The 23,171-nt window shown below is 48.7% G+C and overlaps 1 protein-coding gene across 4 annotated transcripts in view; it reads left to right on the top strand.

Annotated features, from left to right (window-relative positions):
* The first annotated feature begins 34 nt into the window (after positions 1-34).
* CAMSAP2 (calmodulin regulated spectrin associated protein family member 2) overlaps positions 35-23,171 on the top strand; it is a 98,263-nt gene continuing 75,126 nt past the window's right edge. For all 4 annotated transcript variants that reach the window (XM_040263231.1, XM_040263230.1, XM_040263229.1 and 1 more), the window contains exons 1-2: positions 35-410; positions 21,253-21,512. In XM_040263231.1, coding sequence (XP_040119165.1) covers positions 272-410; positions 21,253-21,512 — 399 coding nt within the window. In that variant the 5' untranslated portion in view covers positions 35-271. The remainder of the gene's footprint in view (positions 411-21,252; positions 21,513-23,171) is intronic.

The following is a 23,171-nucleotide window of genomic DNA, read 5'->3' as shown; positions in this document are numbered from 1 at the left end:
ATGGCTGGACGGCCCCCGCGACGTGACCGCTGAGGACGCCCCCGCCGCGCCCGGGCCCGGGCTGCGCCGAGACAAAGGGGAGGCGCCCGCACGCGCGTTCGCGGGAGGCTCGCGGGGCGGCCGGACGCGGCGTCGCCTCGCCCCGGGCCGGGCGCGCGGGGCCTGCCCGATGCTCTGAGCGGCCCGGGGACTCCGGCCGGGACCCCGACCCCCCGGCCCCGCGGCCGGCCGCGCCATGTGAAGGGTGGGCCGGCGCCCGGAGCGCGTGAGGATGGGGGATGCCGCGGACCCCCGGGACGGGAGGAGGACGTTCATTGTTCCGGCCATCAAGCCCTTCGACCACTACGACTTCTCCAGGGCCAAAATCGCCTGCAATCTGGCCTGGCTGGTGGCCAAGGCCTTCGGGACAGGTAGGCGGTGGCCGCCCCGTGCCTCCCTCCCCCGCAGCTGCGCGCATCCCGGTTTTGTTTCCGTCCTCTGGTCCCCCCCCCCCCCCCCCGCCTGGCTCGGCGCACAGGCTCGGGGACGCGATGGGCGATGCGAGGAGGAGAAGGGGGGGTAACACCGGCTTGCTCTTCGGTCAAGAGCCTCCGGTTTGGGCAGGTGGGATGCGCCAGATTCCTTTTATTGGACAGCAGAAGTGGATGTTTGCTGTTTTCTGTGTTTTTATCCCCCTCCAGTGACCAATTTTGTCACGTTTTTACACGGGGTGGTTTTAATTTGTGGTGTTTCCTCATTGTGCTGCATTCATTCCCCCCGCAGTCATAGCAGTGATTACAGCGCCGAGAAATCTGAGTTGGTTTCGTTATTATTGGAAGGAGGCGGCTGGCACACAGACTACATTGATTCTGACATTTGTAACCATGGCTGCGAGTCAGGCTCCGTGGGCTGTACGGTGGCCCCCGGCCGAGTGCAGGTTTTTAGTTTTTGTGGTCCTTCTTTAAGCCTGTGTCCTCCCGTACACGGTCCAGGCTCTGTTAGACCAGTTATTTAAACCCAGTATTTAGCTTGCTGACTGTCACGTACTGTTTTCATTTCGTGTTCAGACACATTCCTTTTTCCAAACATTTTGGCTTCATAAATTAAGAGAAACAACAACTCCCTACTGTGGGATTAAAAAAAAATTTTTTTTTAACAGAAGAGTTTTTTGAGGGCATGTGCTGTTGACACAAACTGTATAGCACAGTGGAAGTTAGACACTCCCACCTTAACTCAGTCTTTGCAAAATAACAGGAAAAGGGCCTCCTGTGTAATTCCTTGACTGGGGCTTTAGGAGCCCCTGTTGGGGAGCTCTGAAAGATTTAGCTTTTCACTCGGAGATTTTTGCATGAAGGCGGTGTCGTCTGACAGCTTTGATTCATTGTGTAAGATTTCTGTGCCCTAGTTAATAAGTTTTGGATAGTAAAATATCTTTTGAAAAGTTTCTTAGTGTTTACAGACTTTTCTCCAGATGTTAAATACAGGTTTTTTGTTTTTTTTTCTTTTGAGGGTAAGAGGATGGCTTATTTCCAGATTTAGGACCATGAAAATGTGTGGGTAAATGGTTTAATTCATTCTTAACTGTTCAAACATACACAGCTGAATACATACACAGGTGACTAACAGGACCGCATATTTAGTTAGCGAATGAATCTCAGCGTTTAGAAAATTATTTGAATTAGTTTTGAGGGAAACTAAACCTTACTGGGATTTGATGTTTATGACAGCTTTTGTTTTATTTGAATTCTCATGCTTTGTATTGAAGTAGAAAGATGTTAAAGGTTTTAAAACTGGCATCAGGAGTAAATATAGTAAAAAATTTACTTTGAAATAATTTAGATCTTAGAGATTTTGTTGAAACTGAATGTGTAGAGTAGCATCTGGGAGGAGACACACAGTGTTCAGAGTATTTTTGTTTCCTGAAGCTAATATCCATTTAGAGGAGAAATGGAAGCTATTTAAGTACTTAGAAAAGATGGAAAAAGAGAAATTTATATTTCCACCTCTGTGGGAATGCAGAGGGGATAGCAAAAATATTTTCTTCCCTCCTGAAACTGAGAAGAATCTTGTAGTACAGATGGCCATGTTGCCCTGGATTCGTGAGGATTCCTGACCAGAAAAAGGCCTGCTCTCTGGGTGCATGTCAGCCAGGTTTACTAGATTCCGGACCTCTTGAGGAGCAGGCATAGCACCTGCTTGGAGAAGAGAAGAGGAAGAAGCAGAGCACCCATGGAATGTGTTGTGTGCGGGAGACGTGTGAGATGCTGTGCGTTCTGTTGTACGCTCAGGGCCCACAGCAGCTCTGATGTAGGTAGCCTGCTCCTCGTCTAAAAATGCAAGGTCCCCAGTGCAGAGAGAGGTTAAACAGCTTCCCCACGGTCACACTTTGAATAAGGGCAGACACGAGCTTTGACTTGAGTGTCTGACTCTAAAGGCTTGGGTGTGGGTGGAGCAGGCACACCTCTTCTGTGTCTCATGCTTCAGACACACTGCCCTGTTAGTCCCACAGCATCCCTCTGGAAGGACAGTGTTCTCGTTTCACAGATGAGGGAACAAGCTCAGGCCCGTTCGCCCAAGATTAAACATCTGGCGGGTCCTGCAAGTCTTTCCTCCTTCCGCCACTCTGCAGAGTAAGCCTCTTATCTGCCAGGTGTGCAAAATGTCCATATAGTACATGTTAAAAGTCTTGTTTACTTATTTGTTTTCTTTAAATAATGGCAGATATTACTCTCAGATGGTTTAGATGAATAACGTTGGCACTTATATTTGTCTTGGCAGCTATTGGCATGGATAAAAGTCAGATTCAAAATGGAATGAAAAACAAGCTTAAAAAACCATAAGAAAGTCACTTGCTGCTGCTGCTAAGTCGCATCAGTCGTGTCCGACTCTGTGCAACCCTCTAGACGGAAGCCCACCAGGCTCCTCTGTCCCTGAGATTCTCCAGGCAAGAATACTGGAGTGGGTTGCCATTTCCTTCTCCAATGCAAAAGTCACTTAGTAAGGAGAAATTAGTGTATTATTGTGAAGGTTATGTATGTACATTTTGTTTATTCTTATTCAACAGTCTTTCAAAGTATAAACTTATATGGGATGAGTAGAAAAAAGGTAAGGTTTCATTTCTTTGGATGTAAATTTTCTGCATTTGCTGCAGACACTGTTTTATGACAGGTGTTAGCAGACAGCATATTTCAGAGGTATTGCCTAGTGGTATTCAGTGAATCATTCAGAACACTAGCTCCCTTTTAAGTTATGACTTATGAACATCCCTTCTTTAACGATGGCATGTAGGATTCTCAGGTGCTGATTTAGTCTTTTTCTGTGAGAAACTTTCTAACTTTTGACATATGAAATTTTAGAACTATATATTGGAAAACTCATTTAAGATGATAGTTGGAAATCAATTGTGGGCATAGTATGAAGTTATTGAACTTTAAAAAATAAATAAAGCACTGGCATTGTGATACCTAGAGAGCAGACGGAGTATTTACTTAATTTGAGCTTGGAATCATATTATTTTTCTTTACACTGAAAATGTTCCAGATAACCCAAATCTTAATAGTTTATTTTGTGGGAGGAGGCAGATACAACTTCGATCAAATGAATAACAAGTTTGTTTAGGTGAATTTTATCCAGTAAGCAGGTAAGATGCTCTAATTATTTTAAGCAAATTGCAGAAGGAAAAGTTGAACTGTGCTGTGTCTGGTGTATTTGAATAGCTTCACCCATTTATGCAGTGGTATAACTGTGCTTTAAGTTTGCAGAGTTCTCACATTTGGAGTTCTTTTTTCTTGATCGTGTAACCTGGGCAATGGCAGTGAAAATGCCGCTTCTTTACCCTAACACTGGAGTCCTAACCACTGGACCACCAGGGAATTGCCAGCGTTTGTTCTTCACGTAGAACTTAAGACCCACTTCCTGGTGTCGCTTTATCATTTCAACCTTATCAACTGTCTTTCTCCCTTTTGTATCATGTAGTATGTGGTATGAACTACAGAGTATATATAGCAGAGTATAAAATCATCTGCTAATACGTGTGTGTGCTAATTCACTTCAGTCATGTCCAGCTCTTTGTGGCCTCGTGGACTGTAGCCGACCAGGCTCCTTTGTCTGTGGGATTCTCCAGGCAAGAATGCTGGAATAGGTTGCCATGCCCTCTTCCTGACCCAGGGGTTGAACCTGGATCTCTTATGTCTCTTACGTTGACAGCCAGGCTCTTCACCACTAATGCCGCCTGGGGGGCCCATCTGCTATTATCAGTTCAGTTCAGTTGCTCAGTCGTGTCCAGCTCTCTGCGACCCCATGGACTGCAGCACGCCAGGCCTCCTTGTCCATCACCAACTCCCAGAGTTTACTCAAACTCATGTCCGTTGAGTCAGTGATGCCATCTCATCCTCTGTCGTCCCCTTCTCCTCCCATCTTCAATCTTTCCCGGCATCAGGGTCTTTTCTAATGAGTCACTTCTTCGCATCAGGTGGCCAAAGTATTGCAGCTTCAGCATCAGTCCTTCCAATGAATATTCAGGACTGATTTCCTTTAGGATGGACTGGTTTGATCTCCTTGCAGTCCAAGGGACTCGGAAGAGTCTTCTCCAACACCACAGTTCAAACGCATCAATTCTGCGCTCAGCTTTCTTTATGGTCCAAATCTCACATCCATACATGACTACTGGAAAAATTAAAGCTTTGGCTAGATGGACCTTTGTTGGCAAAGTAATGTCTCTGCTTTTTAATATGCTATTTATCTGCTATTTTTATTTAATATGCTTTTTTATCTGATACTATAAATACTCCTTATTATGTTTCTTTGTATATCCCAATACATTTTGTCAAAATCCTGCATGAGACCTGACTCTCATGCACGTGTGAAGTTGCGATCTCAGTGGCCAGCACTGTGGTGAAGGGAGCCTGGAGCAGAGAGGCCGGTTTGGGAAGTTCTCGCAGGAGTCTGGGCATGAGGTCGTGAGAGCTGAGGTGGCAGCATGGAAACGCCGGTAATGTTTATGGAGTTGTCCCCGTGTGTCAGCCTCTTGCTGTGTTCCTTCTCATTTTGGTCCTCATAACAGCCTTGAGAGGTGGAAGCTGTGCAGGGCCGCTGATGAGGCCACGAGGCCCCGGGGCTCAGAGCCTCGCCCCCCCAGCGTGCGGCTGCGTGTCCCGCGCCTGTGGTCAGCTGCCCTCTTCGCCACTGCCCTGTATGCCCGCTGTTCCTGTTAACCCGGGAGTCGGATTAACGGAAAAGAGGCAAAGGTAGAAAAAACACTGCTGAGACCTAGTCCCTGGTGTTTCTAAAGGGCTGGATTTGGGAGGCCTGGGTCGGGGGCGTGGTCACCTGAAGTTGTAAGGAGAACGGGTTGCTTGAGCTTTGCTGTCGGTGACTGGAGCAGCCAGTGGGAAGGGGAAGTCAGCTTTGTTCTGGGGAACCTTGAACTTAATGTGTTGGCCAAACATGTCATCTGAGAAATCCAATAAGGTAGGCAGCTGTAAATGTGGATATGGAGGAGGGTTGACCAGGCGAGGCTACAAAATAGCAATTTGGGAATCTTCTGTGTATGAAGTGTCATTGAACTGGGAAGGAGATGAGACATAGAGGGAGAGAGGATTTGAGACAGAATCTAGGGTAGCGAACACTGAGAATAGTTTCGGAAGGAGGCTGAAGAAGAGAAGTCAGAATTAGAGCAATCTGAGTTAGGAGGAGAATTAAGAAACTCTAAAAACCCTGAGGCCCTGGAAGGGGAAAGTTTCCAGTGGGTGGTCTTCTTAGCTGGGTCAGAGGCTGCAGGTTGTGAACCGGGCCTGTCTGCTGAGAGCTTGTGCTGTGGTGCGGAGGTGCGGTCAGTGTGTGGCCATAGCAGAGTCCAGGCAAAACCCTGGAGCTGCGGGCTGGCCAGTGCCCTGGGCAAGGGGAGGAGCCGGGGACGCCGTGGAGGGCGCTGGCATTCTGGTGGGGACGGGGAGGGCGGCGGGCCAAGTGGAGAGCAGGCGCGGCAGGCGGAGCCCTTGGTGCGTGTGCAGGCAGGGAGCCCAGAGCTGGGTGTGTCAGCGCAGCAACGGAGACCTGAGCTTGCAGGAGGCCTCTGTGCTGAGTGCAGGAGATCTGGCTTGAAAGGTAAGTGGGGATTGCTTGAGGGGTCACATTAAGGAATGTGGTATTTATTTAGTAGATAAGTAAATTGTCCTAGGCACATTAGATTCTTTTAGAAAGCCACTATAATTTATTGAACACATACTTTGTGTCAGATATAATTTTGAGCATTTTATATGCATTATTTTTTTAATTCTGAGAACGGCCCTACTAAGTAGATACTATATTTCTTCATGTGCAGCTGTGAGGCAGGACCCACTGCAGCACGGCTGTCTGGATCCTTGCTGTGGGCAGCAGCCTGTGTGTCATAGGCGTTTAGCAGCACCCACTCCTAGCTCGTTCCTTCAGACTACTTTCTAGCTCTGAAATGGGGAGTATGAGCTAATTTTTAAGTACTTTAGGCTCTTGAAGTAAAATATATCTGAAATGACATTTGTGCTTCAGCAAAGGAAAGTTTCAAAGTAGATGGTTTCATTTTTTTCTGCTGGCATTTTACTGCTTCTTTCAAGATTCTCTTTCAACTTCTTGTTTTCCATTCTCTCTCTCTCTCTCTTTTTTTTAAATGACATTCAAATTACAAGATTGCTGACTTGTAAATTTTTCTCTGATTGGTGCATTTTGTAGAATTTTGTAACAGATTCTGAAACAGCAGAACTATCCTTTTTTTTTTTTTTTAAAGCTATCTCCCCCCCCTTTTTTTTATTGGTTTTAGAGGGCTTGACTGTAAGTCCTTGAAATTTTACTTTTGACACCTCATATTATTTGAAGAGGTGAGACAGGCATAGATTCACAAGTCCAGAGGTACAGAAGGCAGATTTAGTGGGAAGTCGCCTGGACACAGAGAAGGAAAGATGATATTGTGGGGAGTGTTAAGAGTGATTTTTTTTTTTTTTTTTTACTCAGGAATGGCCCCTACTCCAGGGTCCTCTCATGTCCCACACAGGCCAGGGCTCTTCCCAGCATCACAGAAAGTGCTCTGCTCTTCTCTTACACCCTTCTTTCTCTTTAAATAGACAAAGCTGCTCAATGATAGGACATCTCAGATATATATATATCAACAGTAAGCTTCCATGTACTGTTTACCCAACCTCCACAGTCAGCAGCTCATGGCCAACCTTGATTTATCTGTCCCCTTGCCCGTTATTTGAAGCAAATCCCTGCCATCCAGTCATTTCATCAATAAATGTACGAGTGTCTCCAAAAGTCGGGGCTCCCTTTCCTTTTTTCACTGGCGTTTAGTTGCTTGGCAGTGTTGCATTAGCTCCTGCTACGCGCGGAGCGCCTGGCAGAGCTCCTGTGCTCACAGCAGGCCTCAGCGCTGCCTGCTTCATGCGTGGTGCCCATAGTGGGTGGCCATCCCAGCCTCCCAGCTCACGCGCCACCCCCCCCACCGTGTCCTGTGTGTGTCTCTCTGTCTGTGTCTCTGTTTCTCTTTGCAGATAGGCTCACCTGCACCATTTTTCTAGATCCCGTACACATGCGTCACGGTACGATGTTTTCTCTTTCTGACACTGCACTCTGTGTGATGGCCGTCCATGCCTCTGCAAAGACACAGCTTCATTCCTTTCTATGGCTGAGTAGTACACCCTGGGATATATGTGCCACGTCTTCTTGATCCGCTCCTCTGTCGACGGACGTCTAGGCTGCGTCTGTGTCTCGGCCACCGTGAGCGGTGCGGCCATGCGCACCGGGTTGCGCGTGGCGTCTGCTGCGGAGGGGCTCCCTGTTCAAACGTGGCTGCAGTCCTGCCATCGCCCTGCGCTCTACCTCACCACTCGTGCTTTCACTTCCTTTGTCTTCCAGTTCGTTTGTTCCAGTCAGTGTCGAATTAGGGCCGTCTTTGCCATTTGTTATCTCTCTCTCTGGAGAAGGAAATGGCAACCCTCTCCAGTACTCTTGCCTGGAGAATCCCTTGGACAGAGGAGCCTGGTGGTCTACAGTCCATGGGGTCGCAAGAGTCAGATATAACTGAGCGACTGACACACACACCTCTCTTTCTCTCTCCCCCCTTTTTTTTTTGGCCCCCTGTATTTCTTATATACTGACAGCTAAATTTAGAGAATTAAACGGATTCATGTTTGATTTTTTTTTTTTGCATACTTCATAGGTTTTTGTACTTCCACCAGGAGGCACTTAATGTCTTGTTATTTCTCTTTCTGTCATGACTTCTTCATTTGTTACTTGGAATATTCTTCCCTGAATTAAGTGTCTGGGTACCCTGGGGGGAAATGTCCTCGATGAACCCTAGCCTCCAGGTGCACTGCCAGGCACCCACCCCAAAGGTCATGGAGCAGAAAAGCTCACAGACCAGATCAGAGTGCTTATATCACATGGTTTGTTAAATCAATTTACAGTGAGAAGCGAGGGGAGAGGTGGGGTGGGTCAACACATGTAGGACAGAGTGGACCCCCTGCCCTCCGTCCTGAGCTTTGCCCATCGCTTTCTACTGTAGCAGCCTCACCTAGGGATGGTGTGGTCCCACCAGTCGGAGCCGAGGTTGGAACACGGAGGCCCACAGTGACGCGGGCCACACACTCACTCCATCAGGGAGGCAAGGGACAGCACGCCTGCCGCAGCTTCCCCACGCGCCAGGCATGTTGGGAAGCCTGCTGCATCGGCGCGGGCCTCAGGCTTCTGGGGCAGAGGATGCGCAGGCCGGAGTGAGCGTCACCAACGGGCGGCTCACTTAGGCATTCAGACTGTGAAGCGTTCATATGTACGTAGTGTTCATTGCCTGTTGTTTGCTTAGTCTCAGGCATATTTAATTATCATAAATATTTATGGAATTCCAGCTGAGCTGTTTAAAATCCCAAAAGATGATGCTGTCAAAGTACTGCACTAAGTATGTCAGCAAAGTTGGAAAACTCATCAGTGGCCATAGGACTGGAGAAGGTCAGTTTTCATTTTAGTCCCAAAGAAGGGCAGTGCCAAAGAATGTCCATAGGGTGGTACAGCTGCACTCATCTCACATGCCAGCACACTCAGAACCCTTCAAGCTGGGCTTCAGCAGTGCCCGAGCCAGAACTTCAGGATGCACAAGCGGGGTTCAGAGAAGACGGAGGAACCAGAAATCAAAGTGGCAGCATCCGCTGGATCATGGAGAAAGCAAGGGAGTTCCAGAAAAACATCTGCTTCATTGAGAATTCCTAAAGAGTTGGGAATACCACACCACCTTACCTGCCTCCTGAGAAACCTGCATGTGGGTCAAGAAGCAACAGAACCAGACATGGGACAACTGACTGGCTCCGAGTTGGGAGAGGAGCACGTCAAGGCTGTACATTGTCACCCTGCTTATTTGACTTATATGCAGAGTACATTATGCGAAATGCCATGCTGGATGAATCTTGAGCTGAAATCAAGATTGCTGGGAGAAATATCAAAAACGTCAGATACGCAGATGATACCATCTTAATGGCAAAAAGCAAAGAGGAACTAAAGACCCTCTTGATGAGGGTGAAAGAGGAAAGTGAGAAAGCTGGCTTAAAACTCAACATTTAAAAAACTAAGATCGTGGCATATGGTCCCATCACTTCATGGCAAATAGAAGAGGAAGAAGTGGAAACAGTGGCAGACTTTATTTTCTTGGATTTCAAAATCACTGCGGACGGTGACTGCAGCCGTGAAATTAAAACAGACACTTGCTCCTTGGAAGGGAAGCTATGACAAACCTAGACAGCATATTAAAAAGCAGAGACGTCACTTTGCTGACTAAGATCCGTGTACTTCAAAGCTATAGTTTTTCCAGTGGTCATGTACGGATGTGAGACTTGGACCATAAAGAAGGCTGAACACTGAACAATTGATGCTTTTGAACTGTGGTGTTGGAGATGACTCTTGAGAGTCCCTTCGACAGCAAGGAGATCAAACCAGTCAATCCTAAAGGAAATCAGTCCTGAATATTCATTGGAAGGACTGATGCTAAAACTTAAGTGCAATACTTTGGTCACCTGATGCCAAGAGCTAGCTCATTGGAAAAGACCCTCATGCTGGGAAAAAGTGAAGGGAGAAGAGGGCAGCGGAGGGATGCGATGGTTGGATGGCATCACTGACTCGATGGGCATGAATTTGATCAAACTCCGGGAGGTAGTGAAGGACAGGGAAGCCTAGTGTGCTGCAGTCCACGGGGTCGGAAAGCGTCGGACACGACCGAGCGAGTGAACAACAACATTGCCTTTCTGTGTACATACACTGCTCAGCACTTACCTTTACGCGGTACATTCCTTGAGTTCTGTCTGTGGCTAACAGACTTTTCATTTCCTAGTAGTTACCTATACTTCAAATATCTTTAAAGTTTCGCATCTATCTTACAAACATATGCATTTTTTTTTAGTAGAACTGAGTAGTCTTTAAAGTAAAAGTGCATTTTCTAACGTAAAGGAGAGGCAGGGTAACTGCTCTGCTCTTGCCGTTTACTGAGGAGAAATTGGACCAAGCTGATGGGTCAGTGTCCCCTGAGAATCTGGAAGAGAGTGAAGAGTAGGAGAAAGAACACGCGACCGGGGTGTCAGAGGCTATGCAGAGGACAGGAGTGTGGTCCCGAGGCTGCGTGGCCAGCAGGGGCCCTGCGCGATCCAGGGATGCAGGCAGGCTTGGGCCACTTTCCTGGGGGTCAGAGGAAGGCGCTGGGTCCTTGCAGAAGTTGGACATCATCGAAAGCCCTGAGGCTCGGTGTGGTGTGTCACCTGGTCCAGTCTGTCCACGGGAAAGAAGCAGACTCTGGCTACAGTAGAGAGTGGCTTGAAGCAGGGCAAGAGTGACGTTGCAGAGACAGACGTGGGAGAGAACTGACGCCGAGTGCGGAAGATTGGCCTTCCGACCGACGAAGTTCAGACGAAGAGTCCTGAGGGCGGGACGGGAGGTGTGCGTTGGGACTCTGAGAAGGGGGGGCCTTGGGTTGGGCGTGGTGACGGGTCTGACCTGGGGCTTGAGGGACGGGGAGGCGCCAGTGAGGACGCCCAGGCCCCAGGCTTGTGCACTTGGAAGGAGCTGTGGGTCTGTGATGTGAGGAGCACGGGAAGAAGACTGATGGGGGGATTTTCTCAGCATAATTTCAAACGTCTGAAAATAGGAGGAGCTCCCCAGCACCCCTCACCCAGAGTCATCGGCTGTGGACATTCTGTCCCATTTGTTCTGTGATTCTTTCCCTTTCCCTGACACAAGTACACGCGTGTGTATGTATACATGCATATGTATAATATTTCCTGAACTGTTTGAGAATGAATTGGAGACACTGTATCCTCCACCCCTAAATGCTTCAGGCTGTCTCCTAAGATGAATAGTAAGTCTCAGATAATCTGAACATTTTAAGAATCGGGAAATTTAGCTTGACGTTACATCATCTGACCCTGCGTTCAGCTTTGCCATTGTCTGAGTGTCCTTTGCTGCTACTTTCTTCTCTGCCCAGAGCTGCCCGGGATCATGCACCATGTTTAATTGGCTTGGCCCTGTCAGCTCTGTAACCCGGCTGGCTTGTCAGTCTGTCCTCGTCTTCATGATGCTGGCGTGGTGAAGCCTGCCACCCCGCCGCGTGCGGGGGTGGGCCTCAGGTCCCTGCCTTGGGTGCTGTCTGTTTGCACGAGGAGGCTGGTCCCCGCAGGGCGGCCCCCGCTCCCTGGACCTCTGCCCCCGCCCCCCCGCCCCCGTGACAGGGTCTGGCTGCTGGCACTGTCCCAGCAGGAGCCCCTAGGCAGTAAGAAGAACCAGTGCACAGAGCCCTGCCCTGGACAGGAGCGGTGGAGGCCCGGGGGCTGAGGCCCTGCACCCCTCCCAGCACCGTCGTCTTTGGCTTTCTTCCCTCTTGTCCTCCGACGTCTCCTCTCTTTCCCCTCCCTCCCTCCCCACACCCCCTCCACCGCCCCTTCTCTCCTGTCTCTCCGGTGGCAGGGGCACCTTGGTGCCCCCTGCCTTCCTGGGGGCCTGGCCCAGGGCACCCAGGAGGCACCCGAGGGGAACCACTGGGCAGCCCCGCCCTCTGGTCCCCCACCCTCTGGCCTCCCAGGATCGGACGGCTGGGGGTGGGGGAGACGTGGGAAGTCCCAGCTCTCAGCACCCCCGGCATGTCTGAGCCTGCAGTGTCTGTTTGTTTCCTTTATTAAAGTGTGTTTTTATCTTAGAAAAACTGTAGGCCACTTATTTCACAGAAGGTCCCTCGATGTGGATCTGTCAAACGTGTCTTCATGATAGAGTCAAGTCCCGCAGGTCGGGCAAGGTGACCGCAGAAGCGGCGCTGTGTTTCCAGTGGGTCGTGTCAGAGGCACACGACGTGCATTCAGTTGGTGAGGTGGACTTTAATCTCTTTAAAAAAAAATTATTTCTTTTTGATCGCCCTGGGTCTTTGTTTCTGCCTGTGGGCACTCTAGTCATGGTGCTTCTCTCGTTGTGGAGCACGGGCTCTCGCTGCACGAGCTTCAGTAGCTGTAGTACGCGGGCGCAGTGGTTGTGTCTCAAGGGCCCTGGAGCGTGTGGGCGTCGGGAGTTGTGCAGGGATTAGTGGTTCCTCCTCAGCATGTGGAATCTTCCCGGACCAGGGGTCGACCCGTGTCCCCTGCATGTGCCACCAGGCAACTCCAGACTTTGACCTCTTGCTTCAGGTGGTATCTGCTACTTTTCTCCACTGTGAAATTATTATTTACCATTTTTAATTAAGAAGCAATTTGTGGGGAGATAATTTGAAACATCTTGTTCATCAAACTTCGGCCCATTGGCTTAGCACCCACAGTGATTCTTGCTTGAGTCAGTTATTACCTGTTTACTGTATCCCAGTTTTAGTTGGCATTCTGCTACAAGGAAGAGTTTTCCCTTCTTTTTCTTTCACACACTTATTCATTTATTTGGTTACATCAGGGTGGACATTCTCATTCATTCAAGTGGGTTATAATCGCTTATTGTCATTATTTATTTGGTGTTCAGATTGTCTTAGGTTTGGCTGATTGGAGTCTCCTTCCAGTGGAGTCCTGCGAGCTGACACGGTCCCCTGTTGGCTCTGACACTTCCTGGCACGCGCACGCACGTATTCTTAGCTGAGCGTGTGCTTTGCTGGTCCAGCTCGGGAGGAAGCAGCCACTTCTTGAGGAGTCCTGGTTGCTTTCGTGGGAGGGTCTTGGAGACCAGGATGGAGGTGTGCTCTCGCAGCTGCCGGGGTTCAGCAGACGTGACCTGCAGCTCGGGCGCTCTGTCGCCGTCACAGGCGCGTGGTAGTCGCCGTGTGCTCTCGCTGGCTCTTCCCATCGGAGGCCGGCTCCACGGAGCTCGCCCTCGCCGTCCCCTCGCCCTGTGCGTTACTGCCCCTGCCGCCCAGGAACCTGGCTCTGGGCTTGGGGTTGAGGTTCCCCTGCATCCTGGAGGCTGCTGAGGATATGCAGCTCGGAAGAGGCCCTTGTGTCTCTCAGGGCAGCGGGAGGGGTGGGGTAGGGACTTCACACCTGGGGCGCGGCGTGGAGGGACAGGGAGCCCCTGCCTGTGCTGTGCTCCGGGCGCCCTTCTGGGTGTTGATGCCGAGGATGGGGAAGGACCCGCTCTCCTGGAGGCTGCGGTGTGGAGGGAATAGCAGACCCGGATATCATGGGACAGCAGTCATGAGCACAGGATGACCGATGGGAAGAGGGGTCTGGGGATGATGGCTCACAGGCCAACTGGGCCTTGTGGAGCCCAGAGACTCAGTGTCTGTGGCACGCCGGCCGGCCCGGGGGGGCAGAGGGTGAGGCCCAGAGCTGGGGAGACAGACACCTGACACGCGTGGGCAGAGGGGGGCGGCCTGAACTCAGGGAGGATGACTGCACTCAGGGACCCCCATCAAGTAGGACAGGACTCCAGAGCGCCAGCATGGCAGCACTCTGCCGTGCTGCTTCCTGCTGCTGGCGAATTAGGCTAACTTAAAACCACTCAGGTTTTGAGAGGGAATGCTGCTGCAGAAGTCAGGTGGCCTAGAGGGAATTCTCAGGGCTTTCAAAGCAGATAGGAGGAGTAAATTGGGATTGCTAGTGCAGAGTCTGGGACTTGAGGGGAAATTTGAAATCTGTGCATATGTTTAGAACAAGGCCAATGACTAAAACTTTACAAAGTAACGTTTCCAACTATCGGATGTCCATTGCGTGCTCCGGGGGCATCGGCCACAGAGCTCCTGCGGTGTGAGTTGTGGGAATAAGAGGCCTGGGCCTGGGTGAGTCCCTCCTTGTCAACAGTGGGTTTAGGAACTGTTCGTCATTTTGATAGGCAGACTCTTTGTAACTTAATCTTTGATTACTGGTACTAGGATTTTTTTTTTCTTTAATGTTACTGATCGTTTTTGTGTCTTTTGGTTGATTTAGAGTTCAAGCTCTAGGGTTTACTTTCACTTGGAGTTTTTGATACTCACAGATTCTGTCTTAGTAATTGTCTTAGACACAGTTTTTAGATTCGGAAATTAAGGCAGCATTCCCCTGGCTGAGTAGTGACATTTCTGAAATGCACTCCCCTCATACCGTTACTACTGCTGACTCAGCTCTATGGGGAAGGGCCCTGAGCAGGATGGTTGCCGTGCTCTCTGCCTGTGCCCAAGCCTCTCAGGTGGTTGTGAGTTTCAAAGCTTTGCTCTAGCCAGGGTTTACTTATAGTAACATGAGCGTGGTAGGTTCTCGCTTCAGTCCTGGTACGCAAGAAAAACTTGTCTCTTCCCTGTTGCAACTCTGGGAGTGGAGTTTCAGTTTTCTCAAGTATTAGTGTCTTATCTTCTTGTACTCTGGGGATGAAGGGGAGGGTGAAACTTCTTACCTTTGATTTTGCCTATTTATTTTCTAATATGCAGTTTCAGTTAATTTGATATAAAAAGTGATACAACTCCAAACTGTTGTTTTAAAGAACGACAGTTTTGTACTGTTTGCAAAATGATAAACATTTTTGACATTGTCTTTTCAGCATATGCAGCTCTTGAAGTCTTGCTCTTAAAACGGCCTTACTTTACGATACCCAGTACGCAGTTTTGCATTCTTTAGGGATGGAATGATCTGTTTTTGTCATAATCTTAAAACATTCTGAGACTTGCTATGCCTCCTTTCCCTTTTCCTTGCATTGAAATTTTTTGAAACTTACACTGTCATAACTTATACTTGTGGGTACATCATAGCACAATGAAAATAGCCCCTAAGCTGTCCTCTTCCACCTTCCAGTTTGGTGATCCTGGCAGACCATTGTTATTTTTGAATCTGTTTAGCTACATGGTTTACAGTTAAGACTCTGTATTTATCAGCTGTGTACCTTTGGCACAGTACCTATCTTGAGTTCCTTGTATGTAGAACAGGGACAGGAGCATTGTTCGTATTGAAGACAGGATGCGTGCACACTGCGTGCACAGAAAAGCCCTTAGTGAGCGTCAGTTCAGTTCAGTCGCTCAGTCGTGTCCAACTCTCTGTGACCCCATGAATCACAGCACACCAGGCCTCCGTGTCCATCACCAACTCCTGGAGTTCACTCAGACTCACGTCCATTGAGTCGGTGATGCCATCCAGCCATCTCATCCTCTGTCGTCCCCTTCTCCTCCTGCCCCCAACCCCTCCCGGCATCAGGGTCTTTTCCAATGAGTCAACTCTTCGCATGAGGTGGCCAAAATACTAGAGTTTCAGCTTCAGCATCAGTCCTTCCAAAGAACACACAGGGCTGATCTCCTTTAGGATGGACTGGTTGGATCTCCTTGCAGTCCAAGGGACTCTCAAGAGTCTTCTCCAACACCACAGTTCAAAAGCATCAATTCTTCTGCACTCAGCTTTCTTCACAGTCCAACTCTCACATCCATACATGACCACTGGAAAAACCATAGCCTTGACTAGACGGACCTTTGTTGACAAAGTAATGTCTCTGCTTTTCAATATGCGATCTAGGTTGGTCATAACTTTCCTTCCAAGGAGTAAGTGTCTTTTAATTTCATGGCTGCAGTCACCATCTGCAGTGATTTTGGAGCCCCCCAAAATTAAGTCTGACACTGTTTCCACTGTTTCCCCATCTATTTGCCATGAAGTGATGGGACTGGATGCTATGATCTTCGTTTTCTGAATGCTGAGCTTTAAGCCAACCTTCTCACTCTCCTCTTTCACTTTCATCAAGAGGCTTTTTAGCTCCTCTTCACTTTCTGCCATAAGGGTGGTGTCATCTGCATATCTGAGGTTATTGATATTTCTCCCGGCAATCTTCATTCCAGCTTGTGCTTCTTCCAGCCCAGCATTTCTCATGATGTACTCTGCATAGAAGTTAAATAAACAGGGTGACAATATACAGCCTTGACATACTCCTTTTCCTGTTTGGAACCAGTCTGTTGTTCCATGTCCAGTTCTAACTGTTGCTTCCTGACCTGCATACAGGTTTCTCAAGAGGCAGGTCAGGTGGTCTGGTATTCCCATCTCTTTCAGAATTTTCCACAGTTTATTCTGATCCATGCCGTCAAAGGCTCTGGCATAGTCAATAAAGCAGAAATAGATGTTTTTCTGGAACTCTCTTGCTTTCTCGATGATCCAGAGGATGTTGGCAATTTGATTTCTGGTTCCTCTGCCTTTTCTACAACCAGCTTGAACATCTGGAAGTTCACAGTTCACATATTGCTGAAGCCTGGCTTGGAGAATTTTGAGCATTACTTTACTAGCGTGTGAGATGAGTCCAATTGTGTGGTATTTTGAGCTTTCTTTGGCATTGCGTTTCTTTGGGATTGGAATGCAAACTGACCTTTTCCAGTCCCGTGGCCACTGCTGAGTTTTCCAAATTTGCTGGCATATTGAGTGCAGCACTTTCACAGCATCATCTTTCAGGATTTGAAATAGCTCCACTGGAATTCCATCACCTCTTCTTGCTTTGTTCGTAGTGATGCTTTCTAAGGCCCACTTGAGTTCACATTCCAGGATGTCTGGCTCTAGGTGAGTGATCACATCATCATGATTATCTGGGTCGTGAAGATCTTTTTTGTACAGTTCTTCTGTGTATTCTTGCCACCTCTTCTTAATATCTTCTGCTTCTGTTAGGTCCAGACCATTTCTGTCCTTTATTGAGCCCATCTTTGCATGAAATGTTCCCTTGGTATCTCTAATTTTCTTGAAGAGATCTCTAGTCTTTCCCATTCTGTTGTTATTAACACAGTCCTAATATTTATGTGTATATTGTCTGGTTTGACAGTTTTACCAAGTTGTGATAAAGCTCATGGGTGGGGAAGGATGTGAACGCAGTGTGTAGATGTGATTGGATGTACACTGTGGTGGAAAGTTTGTAGGTTGATGATGAGCAGTCAGTTTGCACGACTGGCGTTTGGGTACCAAGTCACCTGTGATGGTCACTTTTCATTGTTGTAGGAAAAAATTCTATCATGTATACATTTTATAATCATCTTAAAATCAAATTATTTCACTTTTAAATTTGTTCTACTAGTAGCTTCCGTTTAGTTCCTGGGATACAAGAATTTGAATGGACACTGACCCTGCATTCTGTGGTTTGTAACAAGGCTGACCATCACCCTGTGGAGTCTGTCAGGTTTAAGGCTGGCTCACAGCTGGTTAATGCGGCTCTGAAGGAAGGAAAGAGTTTTCAATTATTAAATGAGGATGATATTTTTAGATGTCTCCAAAATCCCAAATTGGTCCAGCTACTCCTGACCTCTTTCCACAGTCCAGTATCCCCAGTTGCCTTTCCCATATTTCCACTTGGGTATTTTTGCTGTTGTTCCAAGCTCAGCATGTCTGGAGCTAAAGTCACGGTCCTGCTTCTGCAGCAGAAGCTTCCTTGGTCTCCCTCCCTCTGCTGGTGGCGTGCCTCTTGCCTTGATCACCTCTGGGCGCCGTCTGACCCCTTCTCGCTGCTTTGTGCTTGGGCCCTCAGGGTGTCCCTGTCCTTCCCTTCCTGTTGGCATTGCTGCTCTGCCTCCTTCTGATGTCATTTCCTGATCTCTGCAGCCTCACCGTCAGTACTGAATACTAGATTAACTGTCCCCAGACATCAGTCATAATGGGTCGCTTTCCTCCTGTAAAACTGTCGGCAGATCCTTCAGCTCAGTTCAGTCGCTCAGTCGTGGCTGTTTGCAACCCCATAGACTGCAGCGCGCCAGGCCTCCCTGTCCATCACCAACTCCCGGAGTTCACTCAGACTCATATCCATCGAGTCGGTGATGCCATCCAACCATCTCATCCTCTGTCATCCCCTTCTCCTCCCACCTTCAGTTTTTCCCAGCATCACCGTCTTTTCCAGTGAGCCAGCTCTTCGCATCAGGAGGCCAAAGTATTGGAGTTCCAGCTTCAGCATCAGTCCTTCCAGTGAATATTCAAGGCTGATTTCCTTTAGGATAGAGTAGTTGGATCTCCTTGCAGTCCAAGGAACTGCAAGTCCAAGAAGTCTCAAGAAGTCCAAGTCTCAAGAGTCTTTTCCAACACCACAGTTGAAAAGCATCAGTTCTTTGGCACGCAGCTTTCTCTATAGTCCAACCCTCACATCCATCCATGACCACTGGAAAAACTGTAGCTTGACTAGACAGACCTTTGTTGGCAAAGTAACGTCTCTGCTTTTGAACATGCCTTGGAGAAGGAAATGGCACCCCACTCCAGTGTTGCTGCCTGGAGACTCCCAGGGTCAGGGGAGCCTGGTGGGCTGCCGTCTACGGGGTCACACAGGGTTGGACACGACTGAAGCGACTCAGCAGCAGCAGCAGCTAGGTTGGTCATAACTTTTCTTCCAAGGAGGAAGCGTCTTTTAATTTCATGGCTGCAGTCACCATCTGTACTGATTTTGGAGCCCCCCAAAATAAAGTCTGTCCCTGTTTCCACTGTTTCCCCATCTATTTTCCATGAAGTGATGGGACTGGATGCCACGATCTTAGTTTTCTGAATGTTGAGCTTTAAGCCAGCTTTTTCACTCTCCTCTTTCACTTTCATCAAGAGGCTCTTTAGGCTCTTTCTGCCATAAGGGTGGTGTCATCTGCATATCTGAGGTTATTGATATTTCTCCCGGCAATCTTCATTCCAGCTTGTGCTTCTTCCAGCCCAGCATTTCTCATGATGTACTCTGCATAGAAGTTAAATAAACAGGGTGACAATATACAGTCTTGACGTACTCCTTTTCCTGTTTGGCACCAGTCTGTTGTTCCATGTCCAGTTCTAACTGTTGCTTCCTGACCTGCATACAGATTTCTCAAGAGGCAGGTCAGGTGGTCTGGTATTCCCATCTCTTTCAGAATTTTCCACAGTTTGTTATGATCCACACAGTCAGAGCCTTTGCAATAGTCATTAGAGCAGAAATAGATGTTTTTCTGGAACTCTCTTGCTTTTTTGATGATCCAGCGGTTGTTGGCAATTTGATCTCTGGTTCCTCTGCCTTTTCTAAAACCAGCTTGAACATCTGGAAGTTCACGGTTCATGTATTGCTGAAGCCTGGCTTGGAGAATTTTGAGCATTACTTTACTACCGTGTGAGATGAGTGCAATTGTGCATTCTTTGGCATTGCCTTTCTTTGGGATTAGAATGAAAACTGACCTTTTCCAGTCCTGTGGCCACTTCTGAGTTTTCCAACTTTGCTGGCATATTGAGTGCAGCACTTTCACAGCATCATCTTTCAGGATTTGAAATAGCTCCACTGGAATTCCATCACCTCCACTAGCTTTGTTCATAGTGATGCTTCCTAAGGCCCACTTGACTTCACATTCCAGGAAGTCTAGCTGTAGGTGAGTGATCATACCATCAGGATTATGTGGGTTGTGAAGATCTTTTCTGTACAGTTCTTCTGTGTATTCTTGCCACCTCTTCTTAATATCTTCTGCTTCTGTTGGGTCCATACCTTTTCTGTCCTCCTACCGGAACCCTTTCTCTGCCCGAGTTGTTGGGTCTTCTGTCTTCCTCTTCCCCCTCCTGTTTAGAGACTCTCTTTACCCCCTCTGATTGCAGTTTCTGCTTGCTCTTTCCCTCCTGTTTTTCTGGATGCAGTTGGGTCAGCCTGCCATGGTGCCTACTGCTTTGAACTTGAAGCACACACTCGGTCTCTCTCATTTTGTGCTGGGTCGTTTGTTGCTTAAACTGTTGTCTCCAGTTTCTGAATTGACAAACTTGATCTGTCTAGACCATTTGTAGATTGTTAGGTCCTTGGGTGTAGGGATTATTTCTAAATCCTTGAATTCCCTGCAACCCATACTGGTATGTAAAATGAACATGCAGTAATTATAATACTGTTACTTGATGAAGATATTTTTCTAAATGATTGGACTTTTCAAAAGCTTTAAGGTAAAGTTGCTACAGAGTATATTAATGCTGGTGAATACGCTCTTTGGACTTCTGTTCATGCCGTGACATTCCTGAGCTGACAGTAAAGCTGCCTCTTCCGGAAGCTCCTGAAGTCGACAGTGAGTGGCCGTGAACCCTGACTCTCCAGAGAAGGCGGACGAGGCCTGGTGGCGGCGGCCCGGGCCCTGTGACTGCAGCTGTACCTGTGCTGCTGCTGAGACGCCCGCCTTTCCTCGCGGGGGTTGGCGGGGGGGGACGCTCGTTCTCGCCGGGCCTTCTTCCTGGGGAGTGGCCTGGCCTCCAGAGAGACGCTCAGAGCCTGGTCCCGTTGCTCAGCTGCCCGTCTGTCTCCCTGGGGCAGACGGGTCAGGCACCCAGGAGGGCTTCAGTGGGGTCGGACAGGGGCGGTCGGGGGTGGTGTAGTAACAGGGTTTTCTGGCCTTCGGGATGTTTGAGGGTGGTTCTTCTTGAACCTCAGCTCTAACTGCCCCTCAACAGGCCAAGCAGGGCGGGAGAGGCCAGCAGGGGGAGGCCAGGGCACAGTGGACGGTGGGCAGGCGATGTTACACTCTCAGCTGTCGAGGCCTGGGGTCCCTGAAGCGGCTGTCAGCCGCCTTTCCTGGTGGGCCGCTTGGACGGGAGGGGACTCACTGACATGGGCTTCTGGGAATCTTGCCCTCGTCCTGTGTGTCTGAGCGCTCGTGTGGGAGCGCTTTCCCCCGAGTTGCTGGGCTCAGGAGGCGTTTCTCCGTGATGCTTGGCGGTGGCTTTCGGGATGCACTCGGACAGTATCTTCCGTAAAGGAAAGTTCTCTCTCTTTCTCATTCCAGACTGTCTGCCGTGGTCAGATAAATCATCTGTTCAGTTAAAGGGTTATTGTTGTTTCTAAAAGAAATCTTTCACGATATAAGTGATGCTATTAAATAAACTGTGTTTCTTTTATACAAATCTTGTAAGAACGTTTCCCCCTTAATCTTTGTAGAGAATGTGCCAGAGGAGCTCCGAGAGCCGTTCTACACGGACCAGTATGACCAGGAGCACATCAAGCCGCCCGTGGTCGGCCTGCTGCTCTCCGCCGAGCTGTACTGCCGCGCTGGGAGCCTCATCCTCAGGAGCGATGCTGCGAAGCCCCTGTTGGGCCATGACGCCGTCATCCAGGCCTTAGCTCAGAAGGGCCTCTATGTCACTGACCAAGAGAAGCTGGTGACGGAGCGAGACCTGCACAAGAAGCCCATCCAGATGGTGCGTCTCCTGCGGCCGCGCCGATGGCGTGTGATGTGTGTGTGTGTCTGAGCGTGAAGCGTGTTACCCAGCAGAGGGACCTAGGCTTCACAGTTGCACTGCCATCTCTGCCTGGAGTTTAAAAATTATCTTTTTCCTCATAAACTTCATTTTCAAATTGAAGATTTGTGTTTTTAAGAATTGAAGTATGATTGGTTTACAGTGTTGTATTTCAGGTGTATAGCAAAGAGATCCAATTAAGGAAGAGTTTGATGAACTGTTTTGGAATGTTTGGTGCCATTCTGATACTTGGGAGAAACAATCACATAATTTCCAACTGAAGTGATTTTTTTTTTTTCAGTTTAAAAGCTTACTTTTTTCCATCCCAGAGACTTTAAGAGATGTAAGGGGTCCTTGTCTTCTTAGGGAAGAGATGGGAGTTGTGAGTGTTTGTTTATCTGCGTGAATGACCTCTTGGTCGATTTCTGTGTGCTCGGTATTTGAGTTTATTTAACAACCGCTAACGCATTCTTGCGGAGAACACACAGTGCAGGGCTGTGTGCTGGCCTGGGCCGAGCAGGCATGCCCTTCCTCCCCGCAGCTCCAGAGACACGCAAGTGCTGGGGTTCACCGTGTCCTGCGTCAGTCTGTGGTACCACTTGAACTCATGTTTACAAGAGCCTGGGTGTCGAGAATGGTATTGGAACAGTGGCTCATTGGCACGTTGGAGTCGATCAGGCTCTCGTATGAGGCTGGATGTCTTCCTTGGAGGAGAGGAGAGGGTCATATGTGGGAGAGAAGATGAAATTATGAGACTGAAGAAGGATGAGGAAAAATCGGTTTCCCAAATACAGCACTAGAAGAGCTGAGTGACCTGCCTCTGCTTTCTGCCTATTTTCCTTCTTTAAAACAACCTATTTTTATTATTTTCAAGAAATGAAGAATAACATCTTAAGAAAACTTTAGTTAATCAATTTAGTAATAGATTTATTAAACTGCAGAATCATTGAGGAAAACTAAGAATGTTTCTTGTCAGATAGGAGATTTTGGCCTTCTGTTGACGGCTGCAGGCTCACCTCACAGTTCCCTCTGAGGTTTGCACGCCTACATGGCACCCATGAGCAGCTAGCAGGCCCCAGGGCTGAGTAGAGCTCCGCTCAGGGGCCCCCGCAGTAGCTCCCCGTCCGGTCTCTCGAGTCACTGCACTGGGTGGACACTCCTGCTCCGACTGCTTTTGCTTCCACTGCTGAGGCCCAGGGAATGTTGCAGAGCACGTCCCTGGCGCCGAGTCGGCGTCGGCGTCTGCCCAGTGCCAGTTCTTTCAGGTACCGGTGGCACACGTCACACGACCTGCTCATCCTCAGAGAAGGTCATCTGCTTTAGGTCCTCTCTAATAAGAGGGAAACAGACTGACCACCCTTCCTTCATTATTTTTCCTAGTGAGGCTTGTGTGTGTGAAGGTGCAGGTTTGGTAGACCACTCTTTGCATTCCCATCAGGCTACTTTCACTCTGCATTGGTCTTGCTGTTAAATCTGACTCCAGGAATTGAGGGCTTCCCTGATGGCTCAGTTGGTAAAGAATCCACCTGCACTGCAGGAGACCCCAGTTTGATTCCTGGGTCGGGAAGATCGGCTGGAGAAGGGATAGGCTACCCACTCCAGTATTCTTGGGCTTCCCTG

The sequence above is a fragment of the Oryx dammah genome, unplaced genomic scaffold, assembly GCF_014754425.2.
Source record: "Oryx dammah isolate SB20612 unplaced genomic scaffold, SCBI_Odam_1.1 HiC_scaffold_21, whole genome shotgun sequence".
In the NCBI taxonomy this organism is placed as follows: Eukaryota; Metazoa; Chordata; class Mammalia; order Artiodactyla; family Bovidae; genus Oryx; species Oryx dammah.
The sequence above is the reverse complement of the archived record's forward strand: the minus strand, read 5'-3'. Positions and strand labels throughout refer to the sequence as shown.